Below are 18,271 nucleotides of genomic sequence, written 5' to 3'. Positions count from 1 at the left end.
TGTCTGTCTTCCTAACTAGAATGGAAACCTCATGTCTTCGTATCCCCCTCGCCCCATGTACAGCAGTGTTTGACACAGTGATGATAATTTGCTGTCATTGCTTGAGTGCTTTATTTTGTACCAGATCACACCCTAAGTATGTTACCAGCAGCATCTCACTTAATCCTTAACAGCAAGCCTGGGAAGTAGATATTATCTCAACTTTACAGGTAAAGGGAATGGGGCTTGATGAGATTAAATGGTTTTCCCAAAGGTCATACAAGCTAGTAAGTGGGTGAGTTGGTGTTTGAACCAAAGTCTGTTGAGCTACAGAGTTCATGCACTTTATTATTATTTGTTTCATTTCAATAGTGGGCATTCAACAAGTGTTGAGTATTCGAATGAGAAAACCCTTTACTAATGACTATTTTAAATGTGTACAAGTTCAGTCACCTGAGACCAGCAGCGATACTTCATCTTCAAATCTTTTTACCATTTAGATAGGATTTTGACTGAAAAGTTAATGATGATTAATTAAAGGTAAAATGACTGAAGTAAACATTTTCTGCTATTTTGAGACAATTTCAGGTCAAAATGAACTTGGGAAAGTATTGGCAATTAGGCCATTCTAGTAACTACTAGAACTGAAATGGGTATTAAAATATTTTGAAGGCGTGGGTAATGGAGATTTCAGTTTTGTTAGGGCTATAATTCTCTTCTTTCTTCCCCCACCATTGAGATGGGGTTAACATGGTGTTTTTAGTAGCTTAGCATTTCTCACACATAGTATTTCATTCTGACCCCAGAAACACAGATATATGGACTTCAGATGCCTAGACCTGGGGATAAATGACTCATTTGGATTTATGGATATCAAAAGATCATATTTATTTTTAAGACCCGGAAGTGAATGAGCTCATGTAATACTTGGGAGGTGTTGCAGACTGAAACTTGGAAATCAAATCCTAGTTTTCTTTTAACTTATGTCTTAGTTTGAGAGGATAACTAAAGCAGGTTTGTTATTGCATATCTTATATGTTCAGCTTTGTGCCCTACATGCTTTTTTAGAACTAGTATGAGCTTTGCCCCTCACTTTCAAGGAGCTTAAAAACTAGTTGGAGACAAAGCAAAATTGTTTTCTTAAGTTATGGAAAAATTGCAAACCATTGAGATCAGTGTAAATTTTTGTTGTTGTTGTTTGTGTTTGGGGTGGAGGGTTCATGAATCTTTTCTGGCAATGTGAGGGGAGCTCTAGACCCTCTCTCTCAAAGTACAGAGTAAACTTTGCATATGGTACGTAGTCCATGAGCCCATCTGTGGATGCCTGTGGTTGAGAGTGCCTGATTTAAAAGTGTTCTCACGAGTGGTCTTCATTAGGAGCAGAGAGAAAGGAGAGGTCTGCGTGCGTTGGAGGAGTGAGAAAGTTTGATAGAGAAGTAGGACCTGAGCTGAAACTTGGCTAATGGTAGAATTTGAGTAAGCAGAGAATTTTGAGCAGAATATTTCCAGCAGGGGGAAGCATAGTATGTGCAGCAGTAATTGGAGCGCTGCCTGATTAAAATAGAGGCAGTGCATGTAGCAGAAGGAAAATCAAGTTGGCTAGGTGCGGTAGGTCTAAATTATAAGGGGGCCTTGGAAGCCAAGAAAAGGCATTTAGCTTGATGGGGTAGGCACTAGGGAACCATTTAGGTTTTTAAGCAGGAGAATGATATAACAAAAGCATAGACAGAAGTTTATAAAGAATGTTCGGCAAGATGAATTTGGAAGTGAGGAGATGGCAGGCAGAGATGGCAGCCTAAGAGGCTGTTAAGAGTAATTAAGGGATGATGCAATGAGTGCCTGGACCAAGGGGGCAGCAGTAAAAGCAGGTGGAGTTTAATCTAACGGATCTGATGGAAAAACCATGGACTCTAAAATGTTAACACCTATCTCTCCCCTCTTTTATTTTAAACAAGGGAGAATGCAATTTTTTGTTACTAGCTTCTGTGTAATATTTGAAACTATTTGAAATTTAAAATGGCTTCTTAAGTGGACTGTTGATAAGTGTTTTTGAAATAATTTAGTGTTTTATTTTTAAGCATCTGATAGTTGAAGTGACTTTGAAGCTGCTGTTTTCTTTAAAAATTTTTTTTCGTGATTAAAATACAGAAAAGTAAAGAGAATAATGTAACAGACCCACATGTACCTATTACTCAGAATTAATGCCGTTTTTTGCATATTTGCCTCATTTTTTTATTTATTTAAAGAAATAAAATCTTACAGATACACTTGAGGTTTCCTCTCTACCCACGCCCCACAGCCGTTTTCCTCCCTGCCTACAGAGAGGCAATTACTCTGACAAATTTGGGGTGTAGCCTTCCTGTCTACGTGTTTATATTTGACTAATATATATGTTCATCAATAATATATAGTTTAAAATTATAGAATTTTATAGTGTAACTCCAAATGTCTACAACTTGGTTTTTTTTTTTACTCATTTGTTTTGAGGTCTATCTATATACAGCCAGTTCATATATCTCTTCACTTATGCTAACGGTGAGAAACAGTTCTGGAGAAAACTGCTATAGTTCATTGGTTAAAAAAAAATTTCCTTTGGCCGTTAGGGGGTGTCAAGACAGCGATGCTTGGCTGCCTTGCTTCATGATGGAGAGGCACAGAAGGCAGCCTATATTAAGGACCTTGAATACCTTCCTTCCTTGCTGCTTCTCCAGAAGAAACTAAGCCATTTGGGTGGATAAGTGTGATCATAGTCTTTGGAAGTTTCACTATAGGCATTATAATAAAAACTGTACAGAATGGCTATAACTTATTGCTTTCACATTCTGAAGATTTCCTGAAATGGAAGTCTTTAAATTCTATCCAGTAAGAGGTTACAAAAGCTCATTTTAGTGACTATAACTTACTTTGGGAAAGTAGCACAAAAATAAGGATTTACTATGAAATCCTTAATGAATCCATCTGGCTTCCTTGTTTGGTCACTAAGTCCTATTGATTCTACCTTAGATAGATATTTTCAGTTTGACCTGTTTGCTCTCTTCCTACTGCCCCTCACCATGTTAGTTTATTAGTTTAGGCAGTACCCGCCTCGCCTTTCACCTTAACCAGGTCATCAGCCTCGTAACTAGTTTCCTTCTTAAATGACTTTCCTTAAAAGTTTTCTCCCCTGCCTATCCTCTACAATTTGGCTGTCTTCCTTAAAATAAATTATATGTGTGATATTTACTTCCAGCTTTAAAAACTGAAGCTAGGGCCGGCCCCATGGCTTAGTGGTTAAGTGCGCGCCCTCTGCTACTGGCGGCCCGAGTTCGGATCCCAGGCACACACCGACGCACCGCTTCTCCAGCCATGCTGAGGCCGCGTCCCACATACAGCAACTAGAAGGATGTGCAACTATGATATACAGCTATCTACTGGGGCTTTGGGGGAAAAAAAAGGGGGAGGATTGGCAATAGATGTTAGCGCAGGGCTGATCTTCCTCACAAAAACAAAAAAAAACTGAAGCTAACCTTTTATTGCAGACAAAATAAAGCCCAACCTGTCCTCAGATCATAGAAGATGCTTCAAAGTGTGACCACCTGCAACTCCTCTTTTCTTCCTAACCCCATCATGTCTTTCCTCTTCCTCCCCATGTTTCAGCCACAGTGAGCTTGTCATTCCCTGAACATGCTATGTCCTTTGTCACTTTGGAGATAGGATGGGGCAGACAGAAGAGAAGTCTAATATATATTTATATTATTACTTTTCTCCCACCTTCTTGGAAACAGCATTGTTAATCTTGTTTTACAGAAATTAAGACTGTTGATGGCCATGTGGCATTGAAAATTCCATTGAATGACATCTTTAGATGCAATAGTTTATCAACTTTAGAAAATAAGGATGTTGTCCAGCACTATTGGGATGTTCATGTACAAGCTTTTGTCCAGAATGGCACAGTGAGCACAAACGGTGGGTACTTAAAGTATACATTTCTATGCTTGGGTCCTGATTTAAGGTTAGAGTGTACCAGTGGCTTTAGTTGAAGTCGTTATCTGAAAGCATTTATATATTAAGACTTATTCATAGCTTACACTAGACTGTAAAGTTCTTATAAATAATAGCAATTCGTATTCTTGTGGAACTTGCAATTTTAAGTTTGTGAGGTACACGTTGTGGAATGGTTTTTTAAAACGCTCTACCTATAATATTTTCAGCTGATAAAGCCCAATCTTTGAACAAATCCTCAAATAGCTTGATCACCAGCGCTTTAGCTTTTGATGATCTAAGACCAAAGCTTAGAAATTAGATTTCTGTGTTCTAATCTTGAATTTTATAAATTGATTTTGTAACTTATATATGACTTTATGGAAATGTAATAATTTCTTATTCACCAGTTCTGGAAAACTACCAACACTTTCTAAGAAGTAGGTGAAATGCCTATGATTTGCTGTAGGGGTAACACAAATAAAAGGTTCATTTGTATTTAAATACTTTAATGATATCTAAACCTTTTTCTGGTAAACACTATCCTTCCTTATAGTGGTTGTACGTGGGAAAGAAGAGGGCAGGCCTACATAGGGGCGAAATATTTTCAAAGATAAATCTCTGATTTTCACATCAGAGGCAGGTAAAGTTCTTTGGAAATAAAGGGAATTAAGGGTCTGGGAAGATGAATATGCGGCCATATGTGAGTAGATAAAGCATTTGTATGTGTCTGGAGCTTGTCTGCTATGTCATAACTCTTAGAGAGATTGCCTGCATATGAAGTAGCAGTTTGAGAACCTCTGCCTCATCTAGTTGAAAATATGCTATCAAGGTATTCCCTTCCCCTAATATAACCCTTTTGAACTTCTATTGTAAGAATTTTTTTGCTCTTCCCTGGCCTTATGATTTAAGGAAAAATCTACTTTATTTTGTCCTTTGTGTGTTTATTTTAGAGTATCTGTGTGAGAAAGATAACACTTCAACCACAGCGGCGCCCATCGTTCCCACCACTGTGCCATCTTCTACTACAACGCCATCTTCTACTACAACACCATCTCCTACTACGACACCATCTCCTACTACAACGCCATCTGCTACTGCAACGCCATCTCCAAAGGGAAAACCAGACGTTGGATCCTATTGGGTTAAAAATGGCAGTGATACTTGTCTTCTGGCTACCATGGGGCTGCAGCTGAACATCACTCACGATAAGGTATAGTTGTCTATTTTTAGTGATACATTCTTTTTGTATCTCCTTTCAAATACGATATATCCTACCTTTAGTCCAAGAGTAGTGTTACAAGAACGATTCCATTTTAAATGGAGATTTGACGTTGACTTGTTGCTGTTTGATTAGTTTGGAGTTACTATAGCCATAAAGAGTTAATGTCGCTGTCAAGGTGTTGTCTTGGCCAGCAGGAAACCTAGCAGTTTAAGGGACTCTTTGGGGTTTAGACTCTATTTACCATCAGTAGATCATAGTACAAACAGTTGATCTTTATTTCAGTCAGTTTAAAATATAACTCCTTTACACTTTTATCTGCAATGCATTGTAGGTTGATGTAGGGAACAGTGCAGCTGTTTCTCCAGCGATTTGATGACTGGAATCATGTAGATATGCTCAAGTACACATGGCACATCTAGTTGCAATGTTCCACTGAGGCTACAGAGGGCGCGCCAATGAAGAAATCCTATTTCCAGAGTCCTGCGACTTAAACAAGCTAGACAGATGGCTCTTTAGCTCCATAAAAACTGTGTGTTTTCATCTGGCTCTTTACTGAGGAAGCTTCCCTCTTGTTTTTCTTTTTTTTTAAAGTCATTTGAGTCCTAGCTTGAGGGCCTGTGCCAACTTTTTTTTGAAAGTTAGACACCATAAACTTAAGTATCCAGACCAAAAAAAGATTTTTTGTTCTCCACTGAACTTGGTCTTATTAGAGTGTAAGGTTTTGCTGTAGACTTTTATGATTAATCTGTACCTTTCCTCCCTATTCTTCCCCTAAAGGTTGCTTCGGTTATTAACATCAACCCCAATGCAACTGGTTTCAGTGGCAGCTGCCATCCTCAAACTGCTCTACTTCGGCTGAACAGCAGCAGCATTAAGTATCTTGACTTTGTCTTTGCTGTGGTGAGTAACAGATTTTTCTCAAATTGGGTTCATTCTCTTAGAACACATCTGAAAGTCTAAATAGGTGTGTGTGTGTATGTGTTGGGGGGATTATTTAGCTCTACTTTCCACTTCAACACTACTTAATTATAAAATGTAGTCCATTGATGCCTGTTAATATCTCAGGGTCACCTCAGTGGGCTGTGGGCTGACTCTTGCATTAATGTTCACCAAAAGTGGCTATTCTGTTGTTATATAGACCTTAGCGTAGGAAAAATAATTAACCCACATCAAAAAAACTGTCTGATATATCCATATAGATATATGTAATAATAAAGTGTATGTGTGTATATATATATATATATAAAGTATATATATAAAAGATATAAAGTAATTTCTATAATATTTTTCTCTATTATTGGTTAGAAAACTCTCATGTTTGTCTGCTATAATACTTTAGGCTTTTTGGAGGCTATGCTATTTGTAATCATATCAGTAATAATAATAGCTAACATTTATTGAGCACTTGCTATGTACAGGGCTCTGTATAAGTTCTTTACATGCATTAATTTGTTAAATCAGGGTAGTTTATAATGGCGTCATTCAGGTTTTTGTTGTTCATGCCTGTATCAAGGGCTGAACCCTAAACAGAAGGTTCCAGGTTAAGTATACATATTCTACTTCTTGTAGCATAAATTAATCATCAGGAACCTTTATTTCCACCTTATCAGAAGCAATTATTGTTCCCATAATTTTCTGAGGGTGTGTGTGTGTGTGTGTGTGTGTGTGTGTGTGTGTGTGTACGTGTTAGAGCATATGGGAATGGGAAAGAGGGGATAGCTATTGGTGAAGGAAAATGTTGAACTACCAACAGTTCTCAAACTAAGAGTTATTGTTAAGTGGATAAAAACAGTTCTGCTTTTAAATCATGTTACTGTTTCTAGGGATGGGAAATAGTCTCAACATCTGATATATAAAAAGTAGGTATGTTGTTATTTGTTTCATGTCTGAACTTGGTATCTTGAGTCTAAAGCCTTTTTTCTCTATGAAATATATGCTGAGTAACTGAGGATTATATTAGGCAATTATGTTTTAGAAAGGTTTACAAAAATCTTCCCTTTTCCAGCATTTAAATCATTCCTATGTTAGAGTACATATATGACCAGTGAGTTACTACTAAAAATGTCTAGTTAGGCTTGTCCTCTCCAATGTGGTAAGAGCAGGCCTCCCCAGACATGTTCTCTTTTGAAGTTACCTCCTAGAGATTATATTATAGTCAGTAGGAATTAGGAAAGTAATATTTTAGGTTCATTCCCTTTTGAGTGGTTAAGTTTGGTGTTTCTAGCTGCAATAGGATCCCAAAAGGAGCATGGTTTCTCCTGACTCTCATGGGGGAAATATTTTATAATTACAATATTTAATTTTCCCAGCAGACTATTTTAAAATGTAATCCAAAATAGTGACATTTTAACCATGCTACAGGCACTTTGAAAACCCAAGAAACACCTGCAGTGTCACCAGAGTTCAGTGGGGCCCATCTCACCTTCAAGCCTGTCATGATAGATGCTTCTAAGGAGAATCTATTGAATTCGAGTGTGTTATGTGCAGAATGCTATGGTGAGATACAAAGAAAAAGGCCTGTATTCTTAAGGTGCCCACAGTTTAGTGGGAAAGATAGAAATATACAAATCATTACCGTTTTGTGGAAAGCCTTGAATGCTGTGCTCAAGGTTTTGAACTTGATTCTGTGGGCAGTTAGAGTACTGTGGAAGGTGCATACAAAGTAGGAAGAGTGCTAGACCAGAGGAAAATAGAAAGTGCTATGGGAGTATCAAGGAGGGAGCAGTTAATTCTGGCTGGAGGAGAGTCAGGAAGGTTTAACAGAAGAGACGGCATTTGAGCTGGACCTTCAGGGATGGGTCAGATTTGTACATGTGGAGATAAGAGGAGTAAGTGGAAAAGTACAGGTTATCCCTAGATAGAGGAACACAACCAAGACCAGCTGGGAGAATGAGGCATGTGGCATGCTTAGTGAAAGATAAATATGGAAAAGTAGTTGGGACAAAATGTGGAGAGCCTTGAATGCCGAGCCGAGACATAGCCTAAGTGGAGGAGAGATGTGATGAGGTTGTCAAGTCCTCCTTTATGCTTCCCCCTGAAATTTCTCTGAGTCTGTCCCCTTGTTTTCATTCCCCACTGCCTTCGTGCTGATTCCAGCCTGCATTACCTCTTACCTGGACTGTTCACACAGCCTTCTAACTAGTCCCTCCTCTTCCTCCCCTCCCTTAATGTTCTGCATCGGTTTAATCTTCCTGAAGCACACAGCTCTTCCTCAAAAACCTTCACTGGGTCTGTTTGCCAACAAAATAGCATCTAAATTCTGTGGCAGGGTAGTTCAAGCCTCCTCCGCCCCCCATGCAGTATAGCCTGCCTCTCCAGCGTCTGGTTTCCTTCTTTCCTTCTTCACGCATCTCATGCTCCCCTCGCCCTCTTCCCTGTGTGCATCCAGTGAGATAGGAGAGTGTAGTCATAACCAGTACATAGGCTCTGCAGCCAGACTTCCTGGGTTCAAATCCCAGCTCACTGACTACTAACCATATAGCCTTGGGGGAAGTTACTTAACATCTCCGTGCTTCGATTACCCCATCTCAGATTGGGGTGTTGTGAGTATTCAATGCAGCCTTATATGTGAAGTTTTAAGAACAGTGCTTGGCATTTAGCAAGTTCTCCAATGCCGGCGTACTTGTGGTATGCTTATTTTATGCTTATTTTCTGACTACCTTTACTCATGTTGTTGCCTTCTCCAGTACTCTTTTCTGCTTGTTTCCTAATCGAATCCTACCCAGTTCTAATGGCCCGACCCTAAGCTTGTATTACTTTTGCTCCTCCACTAGTTGGAAGTAATTTATCTCCTTTTAATTTTCATAACTTAGTACTTTATTTTTTGTAATATGGTTATTTATTTGTGGGTTTATCTTGTTTTCCCTGGCAGATGGCAAACACGGTGGGGGTGGGATCTGAGTCCGGTTCATTTTGCTAGCTCCCTGGAGCACTAGATATGTTACCTTGTACATCCTCAGTGCTGAAATAATCAGAGTGACTGGCTGATCAAATGAGTGCTTCAGGGCCGGCCCCGTGGCTTGGCGTTTAAGTGTGCGCTCTCTGATGCTGGCGGCCCGGGTTCGGATTCCGGGTACGCACCAACGCACCGCTTCTCCGGCCATGCTGAGGCCGCGTCCCACATACAGCAACTAGAAGGATGTGCAGCTATGACATACAACTATCTACTGGGGCTTTGGGGGAAAATAAATAAATCTTTAAAAAAAAAAAAATGAGTGCTTCAGAAAGGTAACAGCAGCGAAGGCGAGATTAGAGCTGGAGAAGCTGAAAGGCAGGGAGCCCAGTTACGAGGCTGTCCTGACCCAGGCTAGAGGTGGTGAGGGCTCCACAAGGGACAGGACGAATGAAATGGAGGGAGTGGATTGCCGAGTGTCTAAGAACCACGGAACCACACCTCTGGTCCAAACATCGCAAACAAAATGCGGAGGAAAAGGGAGTCTGTCACATTTTGCATTCTCTTTACTTACTTGCAGTTTATTCTGCTGGCCCAGGTCTACTCTATGGTTTTATCTTCTGGGTAATAGTATTAGATTGCTTTTCTTTTGTGGATGTTAACTGTGCCTGTAGACAGTTGTGATGTGTTGATTAACTGGAAGCTCTTTTTCAAACAGAAAAATGAAAACCGATTCTATCTGAAGGAAGTGAACATCAGCATGTCTTTGGCTAATGGCTCTGGTAAGCAAAGCATTGGCCTTGGGGAAAAAAGTGTGGGTTATGCTGAAAGAATAGAAACCATAATTGTCTTGCTACCAAATAGTGCCTTATTTAATGGAACAGAAGATTCCATGGGAAGATTGTACCTTGACCACAACTTAAAATCAGTAATTTAGAACTCTAAGGCACTTTTGCAGTATCCCATATTTTCAAAGTATGGTGGATAATGGTTAAGAGTGGGACTGACTTTTAGACTATAGAAACATCTGTAGAAAGATAAGGAATCTGGTGATCATAAGAATTGCTTTCTGTGGGTAGACCCAGTACCCCAAGCTCTCATACTTCACTGAAAAATCCTGAGGACTGTCCCACTTTTTATGTTGATAGGATAAGAAGTTACTAACGTGTTTCTTTTCTTTTAAAAGTTTTCAGCGTTGCAAATAACAACCTTAGCTACTGGGATGCCCCCCTGGGAAGTTCTTATATGTGCAACAAAGAGCAGACTGTTTCAGTGTCGGGAGCATTTCAGATAAATACTTTTGATCTGAGAGTTCAGCCTTTCAATGTGAAGGAAGCAAAGTATTCTACAGGTAAGAGTAAAAGCAAGTTTTATTAATAATTTATATTCTTATGTTGACTGATAGGTGGTTTTCCCTTTGAGTCTTGGCAATTTAAGCATTGAAATGGAGAAATATAAATTCACCTCTCGATGAATTCTCATAGTCTTGAGCAAGTTGTGTAACTCTGCATTTAGCTCATCATTTTGCTCAAACCAGATTTTTTTGTGTGATATGAAAACCATTTGCAACAAAGTTCTTATAAAAACTGATAGAAGCTTTAAGTGAGCTTTAAGGTAGAGCACTTCCTCTAGGTTTTAGTTTGTGAGAAGGATGGCGCTTGTAAGCAGCAGCTTTGGGCATCTTGCATCTGCTTTCTCGGGGCCATCTTCTTGCTGTAAACCTTTTCATACCCAAATAAAAGCAGTTTGGTCTTAGTTTGTTAAGACAAAAGATTGTGATAGCAAAGCCTCAAATATGGTGAACTATGTTTTGGCCAGCTGATTGATCTGGAGTTTTAAAAGCGTGTGCCAGTGTGAGTGAGGCTTTTGAAGATCTACTCAGGGCTAATGGTAGTATTTATCAGATTTTTAATGAAACCTTTGTGAAGGGCTCATTACAGGGTGTGTAGACGAATATGAAAGATGCATTTGGCATTACAAGATTAAAATTTGCATGAAGAAAAAAAAAAGTACATAAAATACCTTAATTGACTTGTCCTTTTAAACCGATTACTTAAAACTGAGGGTTTGTGGATCACAGCTCTGCTGAGCAGAGCTATTCCAGTCATCCACATCCTTTTTAAAAATTCTATGGTTTGGAAGGAAATGTGGAAGCTGTATTTAAAAGTGAATATACTGTGAGCCATTCAACTGCTTTTGCAGTAATGCTGAATACCTAGCCTGACTAGGGTTAGGCCAAAATAAACTGGGCTCTTCACGCTACCATTCTTGGGACTGGAGAGGTCAATCACACTTGAAATTTTTTTTCAAGAATTCATTTTCCCTTTTGTCAGTTTTGCTTATGTACTTCCATTATTTTTATCCTTTAATAGTTTTATTTTTAAGTCTTTATCTAGCTTCCCTATGTCATTACCCTAATTTTAGGCCCAGATTTGTGTTTCGAATTTAAAATTATTTGCACTGTAATATCAGCTCAAGCCTGTTGTCAGCTGTAATAGAGATGAGCTGTGTTCTTTCTCTAATTTGAAACCTTGGTTTTTATGGACATAGAATTAAAAATGTCACTCAAAGAAGTATACAGCATTTAAAACTGATAATGAATGCATAATTTATTTGTGGAGCCAGGTTCTTGACTGTAGGTACCTATAAATACAACACACTGGTAATACTTGACTGTATAGGAGGAGGAAATAGACTTGTAGTAAGGTAAAAGAGTGTTGATGGGATTTCACTGTATCAGACTACTCTCTACAAATAGAAACAAATAGCCCCTGTGGGCTGCCAGCCCCAACCAGATTGATAAATGTGGTAAATGCACTCAAATTAGTAAGAGGTCCCAGTTTCTTGACTTTTGCAGCCACGAAAGTCATATACTCTTAAGTCAGGGATCTGCAAACTTTCTGTGTCAAGTCCCAGACAGTAAGTGTTGTAGGTTTGGAGGCCATATGGTCTCTGTCACAACTATTCAACTCTGCTGTTGTAGCACGAAAACAGCTATAGGCAATAAACAAATGAGTGTGGCTGTGTTCCAATAATACTTTATTTATGGATACTGAAAGTTGAATTTCATATAATTCTCATGTGTCACAAAATATTCTTCTTTCTTTTTTTTTTTCCAACCATTCAAAAATGTTTAAAAGCCATTTTTAGCTCTTGGGCCAGATTTGGCCCATGGGCTATAGTTTGTCGATCTCTGCTCTACAGGACTTCAGAGCCAGCCTGGCTGTTCTGACCCCGTGATTAAACCTTCCTAATCTGTTCCCAGTTTCCCAAAAGACATTCACTCTACTACTAAGAGGCTAATCTGTCTAGATTAACTCTCTTCATTTCTAATAAAGTAATACTCCTATTTTGGAAAGGACTTGGAATATAAACAAAGAAACACATATACACATGTATGTGTTTAGTCATAGATATAAATGAGTATATATGTATTCATATATATGAATATCTATGTATACACACACATACATGAATGAAAGGAGAAGTAAGTTTTAGGATTTTAATTCTAGAATAATCCATAGTTTTCTGTAGCTTTATCATTAAAATACAGTCATGCGCTACGTAACAACATTTCAATCAATGATGGCCCACACATATGACAGGGGTCCCATAAGATTAGCACCATATAGCCTAGGTGTGTAGTAGGCTATACCATCTAGGTTTGTGTAAGTGCACTCTGTGATGTTCGCACAATGACAAAATCACCTAACAATGCATTTCTCAGAACGTATCCCTGTTGTTAAGTGACGCATGACCGTATACCTGTCTTAATTACTTAAAGTTGATCTTGTAAGAACATTTCTGACTTTTGAATCAACATCTTTTACTTTTGGACATTCTTTTTTGATTATACTCATTATTTGTTACACACTTTTTCTCACCTACAGCCCAAGAGTGTTCGCTGGATGATGACACCATTCTAATACCAATTCTAGTTGGTGCTGGTCTTTCAGGCTTGATTATCGTTATAGTGATTGCTTACCTAATTGGCAGAAGAAAAAGTTATGCTGGATATCAGACTCTGTAACACTAATCCATATGTGGTCTTTGTTACAAAACAATAAAGCAAGTACAAGTTCCAACATGCAATACTGTTCACTTTAAGGTATATTTAGTTGCAGTTCTGATCTTAGAATGGGTGGTATGGGGGATTTCGAACTTAAGTCAAAACACCCCAAAAACTATAAACTACAAATTAGTCACGTGATTTTGGTTTCCCCTACCAAGGAATTGAAAACTGTTATTTCTATAGCAAAAGGCATGTGCAAAATCACCTGGATTATAGGTTCTATTTTATTGTCTTGAATTAGTATTTCAGTGCTTTCACTTTAGGTATTCTGACTGGAAATAAACAGTTTAGGAAAAACAGTTTTTGAAAAGAGATTTTTTTTCCCTGCATGTAGTCGACTTGAGACAACAAATTCTACAGTGGATTAGTACTTGCTCCTTTTGCCTTTTTTTTGTGATTTTGTTTGCAGGTTAACTTAGGTGCTTTGCACCGCTGCATATTTGACCTATGAGAGATATGCCAGTAGGTTGAACAGGGTCTAGTATTATTATGTTCTTAGCAATGAGTGCTTTCTAATGCCTTTTGAATATATTTGTATTCAGCATGGCTATAATGACAAAAGATACAAAAAAGCTTTTTAAGTTTTAGAATAGGTGTTAATCTTATTGTTTAATCCTTTTGAAAAAAACTGGATATTTCACTCTTAAATTGCAAGACACAAGACTATTCCAACTGGGCATTTCAATCCATTTTCTAGGTGCTTTAGAGATAATTGCTAGGCAGTGCCAATTTGGGGTGTTAGTTCTTTGTACCCGTAAATTGGCCTCTACATGCAGGGCTAAAATTAATGTAGGTTTCTCTTTAGCCTTCCAATATCCTTGTTGGTGGCAGTATGTTTTATTCTTTCCTTTTCCTTAAAGAAGAAATGCCAGTATGTCCTGGAACCTAAAGAAGTGCACTTAGACTTATAAAGTAACTTGCACCTAACCCGAAAGTCTCGGTCTTCTCTTAGTCCATTTAAAAGTTGTTCTTTGTTTGCATTGATTGCTACAACATTTACTAATTTGGCTTTCACGTTTAAATGGTTCTGTGCTAATCAAAACTTATGTTATTATTGTTCATTATGGTAGAATCATTATTAATTCATGTATTTTGTGTTCAGTTTTGTGCTCTGGGGAGATGCACCAATTGTCCATTTACCGTGCACCACCTAGTGTTTATATGAGAAAGCAAAACATTTCAGCTTGACAGTTAACACATCAAGTATTTCTTGCTGCTTCTAGATCTTTTTTTTATTGGAATGGCTGACCAAATATTAAAAAATTGTTAATATGCAGCCATATATGGAAAGTTCCTGTGTTTTTTCATGTGGGAGATTATGTACCCCTCCCCGTTCACTAGAAAATGAGATATCTGGGTTCCTCAATATTATTGATGTTGAATTAATTTGGTAGATTAGCTATACACACACACAGAGGCAATTGCATGTTAGCACATGTATGTCTATAACTATCTTTTTTGTGTGTGTGTGTGAGGAAGATCGGCCCTGAGCTAACATCTGCCAATCCTCCTCTTTTTGCTGAGGATGACTGGCCCTGGGCTAACATCCGTGCCCATCTTCCTCTACTTTATATGGGATGCCGCCACAGCATGGCTTGCCAAGCAGTACATCGGTGCGCGCCTGGGATCCAAACCGGCGAACCCCGGGCCCCTGCAGCTGAGTGTGCACACTTAACCGCTTGCGCCACTGGGCTGGCCCCTGTCTATAACTATCTTTCGAGTTATATTGGCGTGATAAATATTTTCTCCCACTTAAATTTGCTCTCTGTTTAGAGTAGCCTGAAAATCTTACTGGCTCAGAATCAGACTCCTGACTAGTCTTTCTCTTAAAGCTACATTGAGCTGCATTGCCAGCTTAAGGAACTTTTTAAAGAGTAAATATAAATCTAATTTTTAAAAATTATTTTTTATTTAAATAGTGTTTTAATGTATTGACCTTATAAAAATGGATAATGCTTATAAGAACATGGATCTTAGATATTTCTCATGAGTCAAAACAAAGCAGTTTTTTTAAAAAATAACGATTGGAAGCACAAGTGGGTGGCACTGACTTTACGCTGTTAATGTTTCTAAAAGTTTCTACATTTAGATTACGTACCTGATTCATATTAAAATACCTCTAGCACTGTTTTATAGAAAATCTGACTTCGTTGAATATTTTTGTATTTTACATGGGCCAGTTTATGTACTGTTATTTACACTATTATTTCCTATAGCCACATGTTCTTTGTACCTTTTGTAGTTTTATTTGTTTTAGTGGATTTACGCCTTGATAATCTAACATTCTATTTGGTTCTGGGTGTTTTTCATGTTTTAGCATTTGTATAAAGAAACTGGTCCATGTAAATACTTTCTATGTTTCTTTTTCAAATGTTTAAACCACTAGTTGATGTATGGTATTTCTCTTTAGATTTTTGCCTGTTCATTTGCTCAACATATTGCTTCTAAAACAAACAATAAAGATTCTTTTATTTCTTAAGGAAATTCGCTCACATTTTTTCCCGTTGGTTAAAGTCAAGCTTTTGTATACTACATAATGGCAGTTTCTTCCAAAAGGAGAAACATTAAAAATTCTTAGAAGTAGAACTAAATTATTTCCAAAATGTTCTGTCTATTACTGTCTGGAAGAGTGGTTCCATACATAGGTCTCTACTGATGCCGGGCTGGCTACAGAATAAGAATCTCACCTGGGAAGCTTGTTATACAAATTCAGATTCCAGGCTCCATTCCTAGAGGATTTAACTTAGCAGGTCTGAGATGAAGCGTGTGTGTGTGTGTGTGTGTGTGTGTGTAAGCAAGCTCCCCAGCTGAATCTGATGTGTAGCCAATTAGGGAACCAGTGATCTAGACTATTTATTTCATTGTAAAAGCTTCAGAGTATCTCTTTGTACACTTTTCTCAACTCCTAAATTGAGGCTAATATATAGTATTTATACATAGCAGCTATATATTGCAGCCATACAAACCGAGCTATTGATCTGAACCTAAATAGGATTGTGGCAATCTCTCTCTCAGATCACCCTAAAATACTTGAACCTTCCGATTTCCAAGTACTTCCCAGTCACCTTAGTATATCACACAAAAAGAACTTAGCAACCTGGCTAATAACTTTCCTCTGGATTACCCAGTTAAGCCATGTGACTGCCAGTAAATCATCACAGCTCCCAACTCTGGTACTAGCTGCCATGTGACTTTGGTCAAGCTGCTTAACTTCTGGGGCCTCGGTTTCTTTATCTGGGACCGGAAGTCCTTAAAATCCTGTTGCTCTTATTTCTTTGAGTGATAGTTTCCATTTCAATGAATATATGAGTATTTTTAGAAGGAATCTGATAAGAAGCTACTTGTCATGTATCAAGAACATACTTTACATACAATGTAAAAACGCACCATCTGAAGTTTCTTCCATTTTTCAGGAGGAATTCTTATATGACTCATATTTTTAAGATTATAGCATTTTGTCTCCGTTTATTTAGGTAGATGATGTTAAATTGACTTGGGTTCATCTCTCTCCCCCTCATCTGCTTATGTTTTACACTGGTAGCTAACTTTCTGCATCAATAATTACCATATCTTGTTTTTGAAACTAGTACAGAAATGTTTGGGTGATACTGAGTAGCTTGAAGTATCTTTTCAGGTTCATGTGATATTCTTCAAACGGTTTGACTATAGATCTAAAAGGTATGTAATATATAATAAGTAAGATGTCACATAAGAATGTGATTCTTAATGCTGATTTCTTCCAAAGAGAGATTTTGACACAATTGGTTAAGAGGAGTTTGTTTTATATTTTGTTATAAATGTATCTCTCAGCTTTACAACTCACACTGAAAATTGTACTTGAAAAATTTCTGAACTAATAGAAAATTGAATATGAACAGTATTTTTTAATCTACATGAAACTTTTCATTGAAATTTCAATGGCCATGAAACTTATCTTTAAAAATCTTCACTGCTTCTGTGACTATTAAACTCTTCCACAAATACACTTTTCCTTTCTCCAGAAATATTTTCAATATGGTCTCGAGTGTACATTAGGCAAATAGATCAAAATATAGAATAAGATTTCTTTTCTTCAGGGTATGATCCTATTAATAGGATCATATTTTACCTAGTAAATACATATTTTACCAAAAATACATGTTACCAAAATTTTCTGTTACCTAAAGAATTTTTAAAGGTTGAATTCATAAAATCAATAGTGATTATAAATTAATATTTCACATACTAATTGAGAGCGTTTTAAGTAAGTGACAGCATCTCGAAAGATCTTTGTATTAGAATTGCCTTTTTCATCTACTCTGGGAATATTTGTCTTACATGAAAGCCTTATTGGCAGTATTTATGAAAGTCGTTTTAGTACTGGGTCAAATACCCAATTTGGGAAAGAGAGGACTATGAATCTGTTGCCAGAATAAGAAATTAATCTACTAATGAATTTTTTAAAAACCAAGTTATATTAAATCCAAGGCATAATACTTTATGGTACATGTCACATAATAGTTTATATGCTGGGTGGTAATTTGGGAAATTGAAAGGGAGGAGCTAACTGGGCGCTCTTAACATCATATGTTCACAAGTCACCTCTGGCAGCCTCAGCTATCTGGATCCTTAACAGAACCAAGGAGCAAATAAAAAAGATCATTGAGCTGGCAGCCAAAGTCAATGTCATAAAGTCTGTAAACTCCAGGATTGCATCTTGTTCCCAGTTATTGCCCTAGAGGCTAGCAAAAGCCTGGCACATTTCTTAAATGCAAGCACAATCAGAAGTGCCTTGCAGCCTATTCATTCTTATTTTTGACATAATTCTAATAAGCTTAATTATCTGATTTGTCAATCCCTGGTAGATTGCAAGCTAGGAGGAGAACTAGGACAATAAGAAGGAAGGAAATGGAAAATAGTGAGAAGTGGTGGTTCAACACCCTGGCCTCCTACTTCCCTCTCTGCAGTTGTATCTCCATCTGCACCATTCCTTCCTCCTCTCGTCTCAGGAGGTTTTCTTTTCCTAGTCGATGCTTCTGGAATCCCATTTTTCCTACCTCCTAGGAGACCTTGTACCATTCAACATCTCCAGCCTATAAAATGCTCGTGGATCTTTCCCTCATCCTATAAACATATTTAAGTTTCTTGCACCTTGAAGATACCT

At 37.8% G+C, this 18,271-nt stretch overlaps 1 protein-coding gene across 2 annotated transcripts in view; it reads left to right on the top strand.

The window, feature by feature from the left end:
- Window positions 1-18,271, top strand: part of LAMP2 (lysosomal associated membrane protein 2) — a 37,994-nt gene that overhangs the window by 12,035 nt on the left and 7,688 nt on the right. Inside the window, exons 4-9 of one of the 2 annotated variants that reach the window (XM_058536620.1) lie at window positions 3,766-3,924; window positions 4,893-5,152; window positions 5,942-6,064; window positions 9,775-9,838; window positions 10,243-10,407; window positions 12,947-15,612. In XM_058536620.1, the coding sequence (XP_058392603.1) occupies window positions 3,766-3,924; window positions 4,893-5,152; window positions 5,942-6,064; window positions 9,775-9,838; window positions 10,243-10,407; window positions 12,947-13,086 (911 nt within the window). In that variant the 3' untranslated portion in view covers window positions 13,087-15,612. Of the gene's footprint in view, window positions 1-3,765; window positions 3,925-4,892; window positions 5,153-5,941; window positions 6,065-9,774; window positions 9,839-10,242; window positions 10,408-12,946; window positions 15,613-18,271 lie in introns of those variants that run through there. The other variant, XM_058536621.1, reaches the window with a different exon arrangement.

Source organism: Diceros bicornis, chromosome X (assembly GCF_020826845.1).
Source record: "Diceros bicornis minor isolate mBicDic1 chromosome X, mDicBic1.mat.cur, whole genome shotgun sequence".
NCBI lineage: Eukaryota > Metazoa > Chordata > Mammalia > Perissodactyla > Rhinocerotidae > Diceros > Diceros bicornis.
Note: the sequence above shows the minus strand (reverse complement) of the source record. Positions and strands in the feature narration are given on the sequence as shown.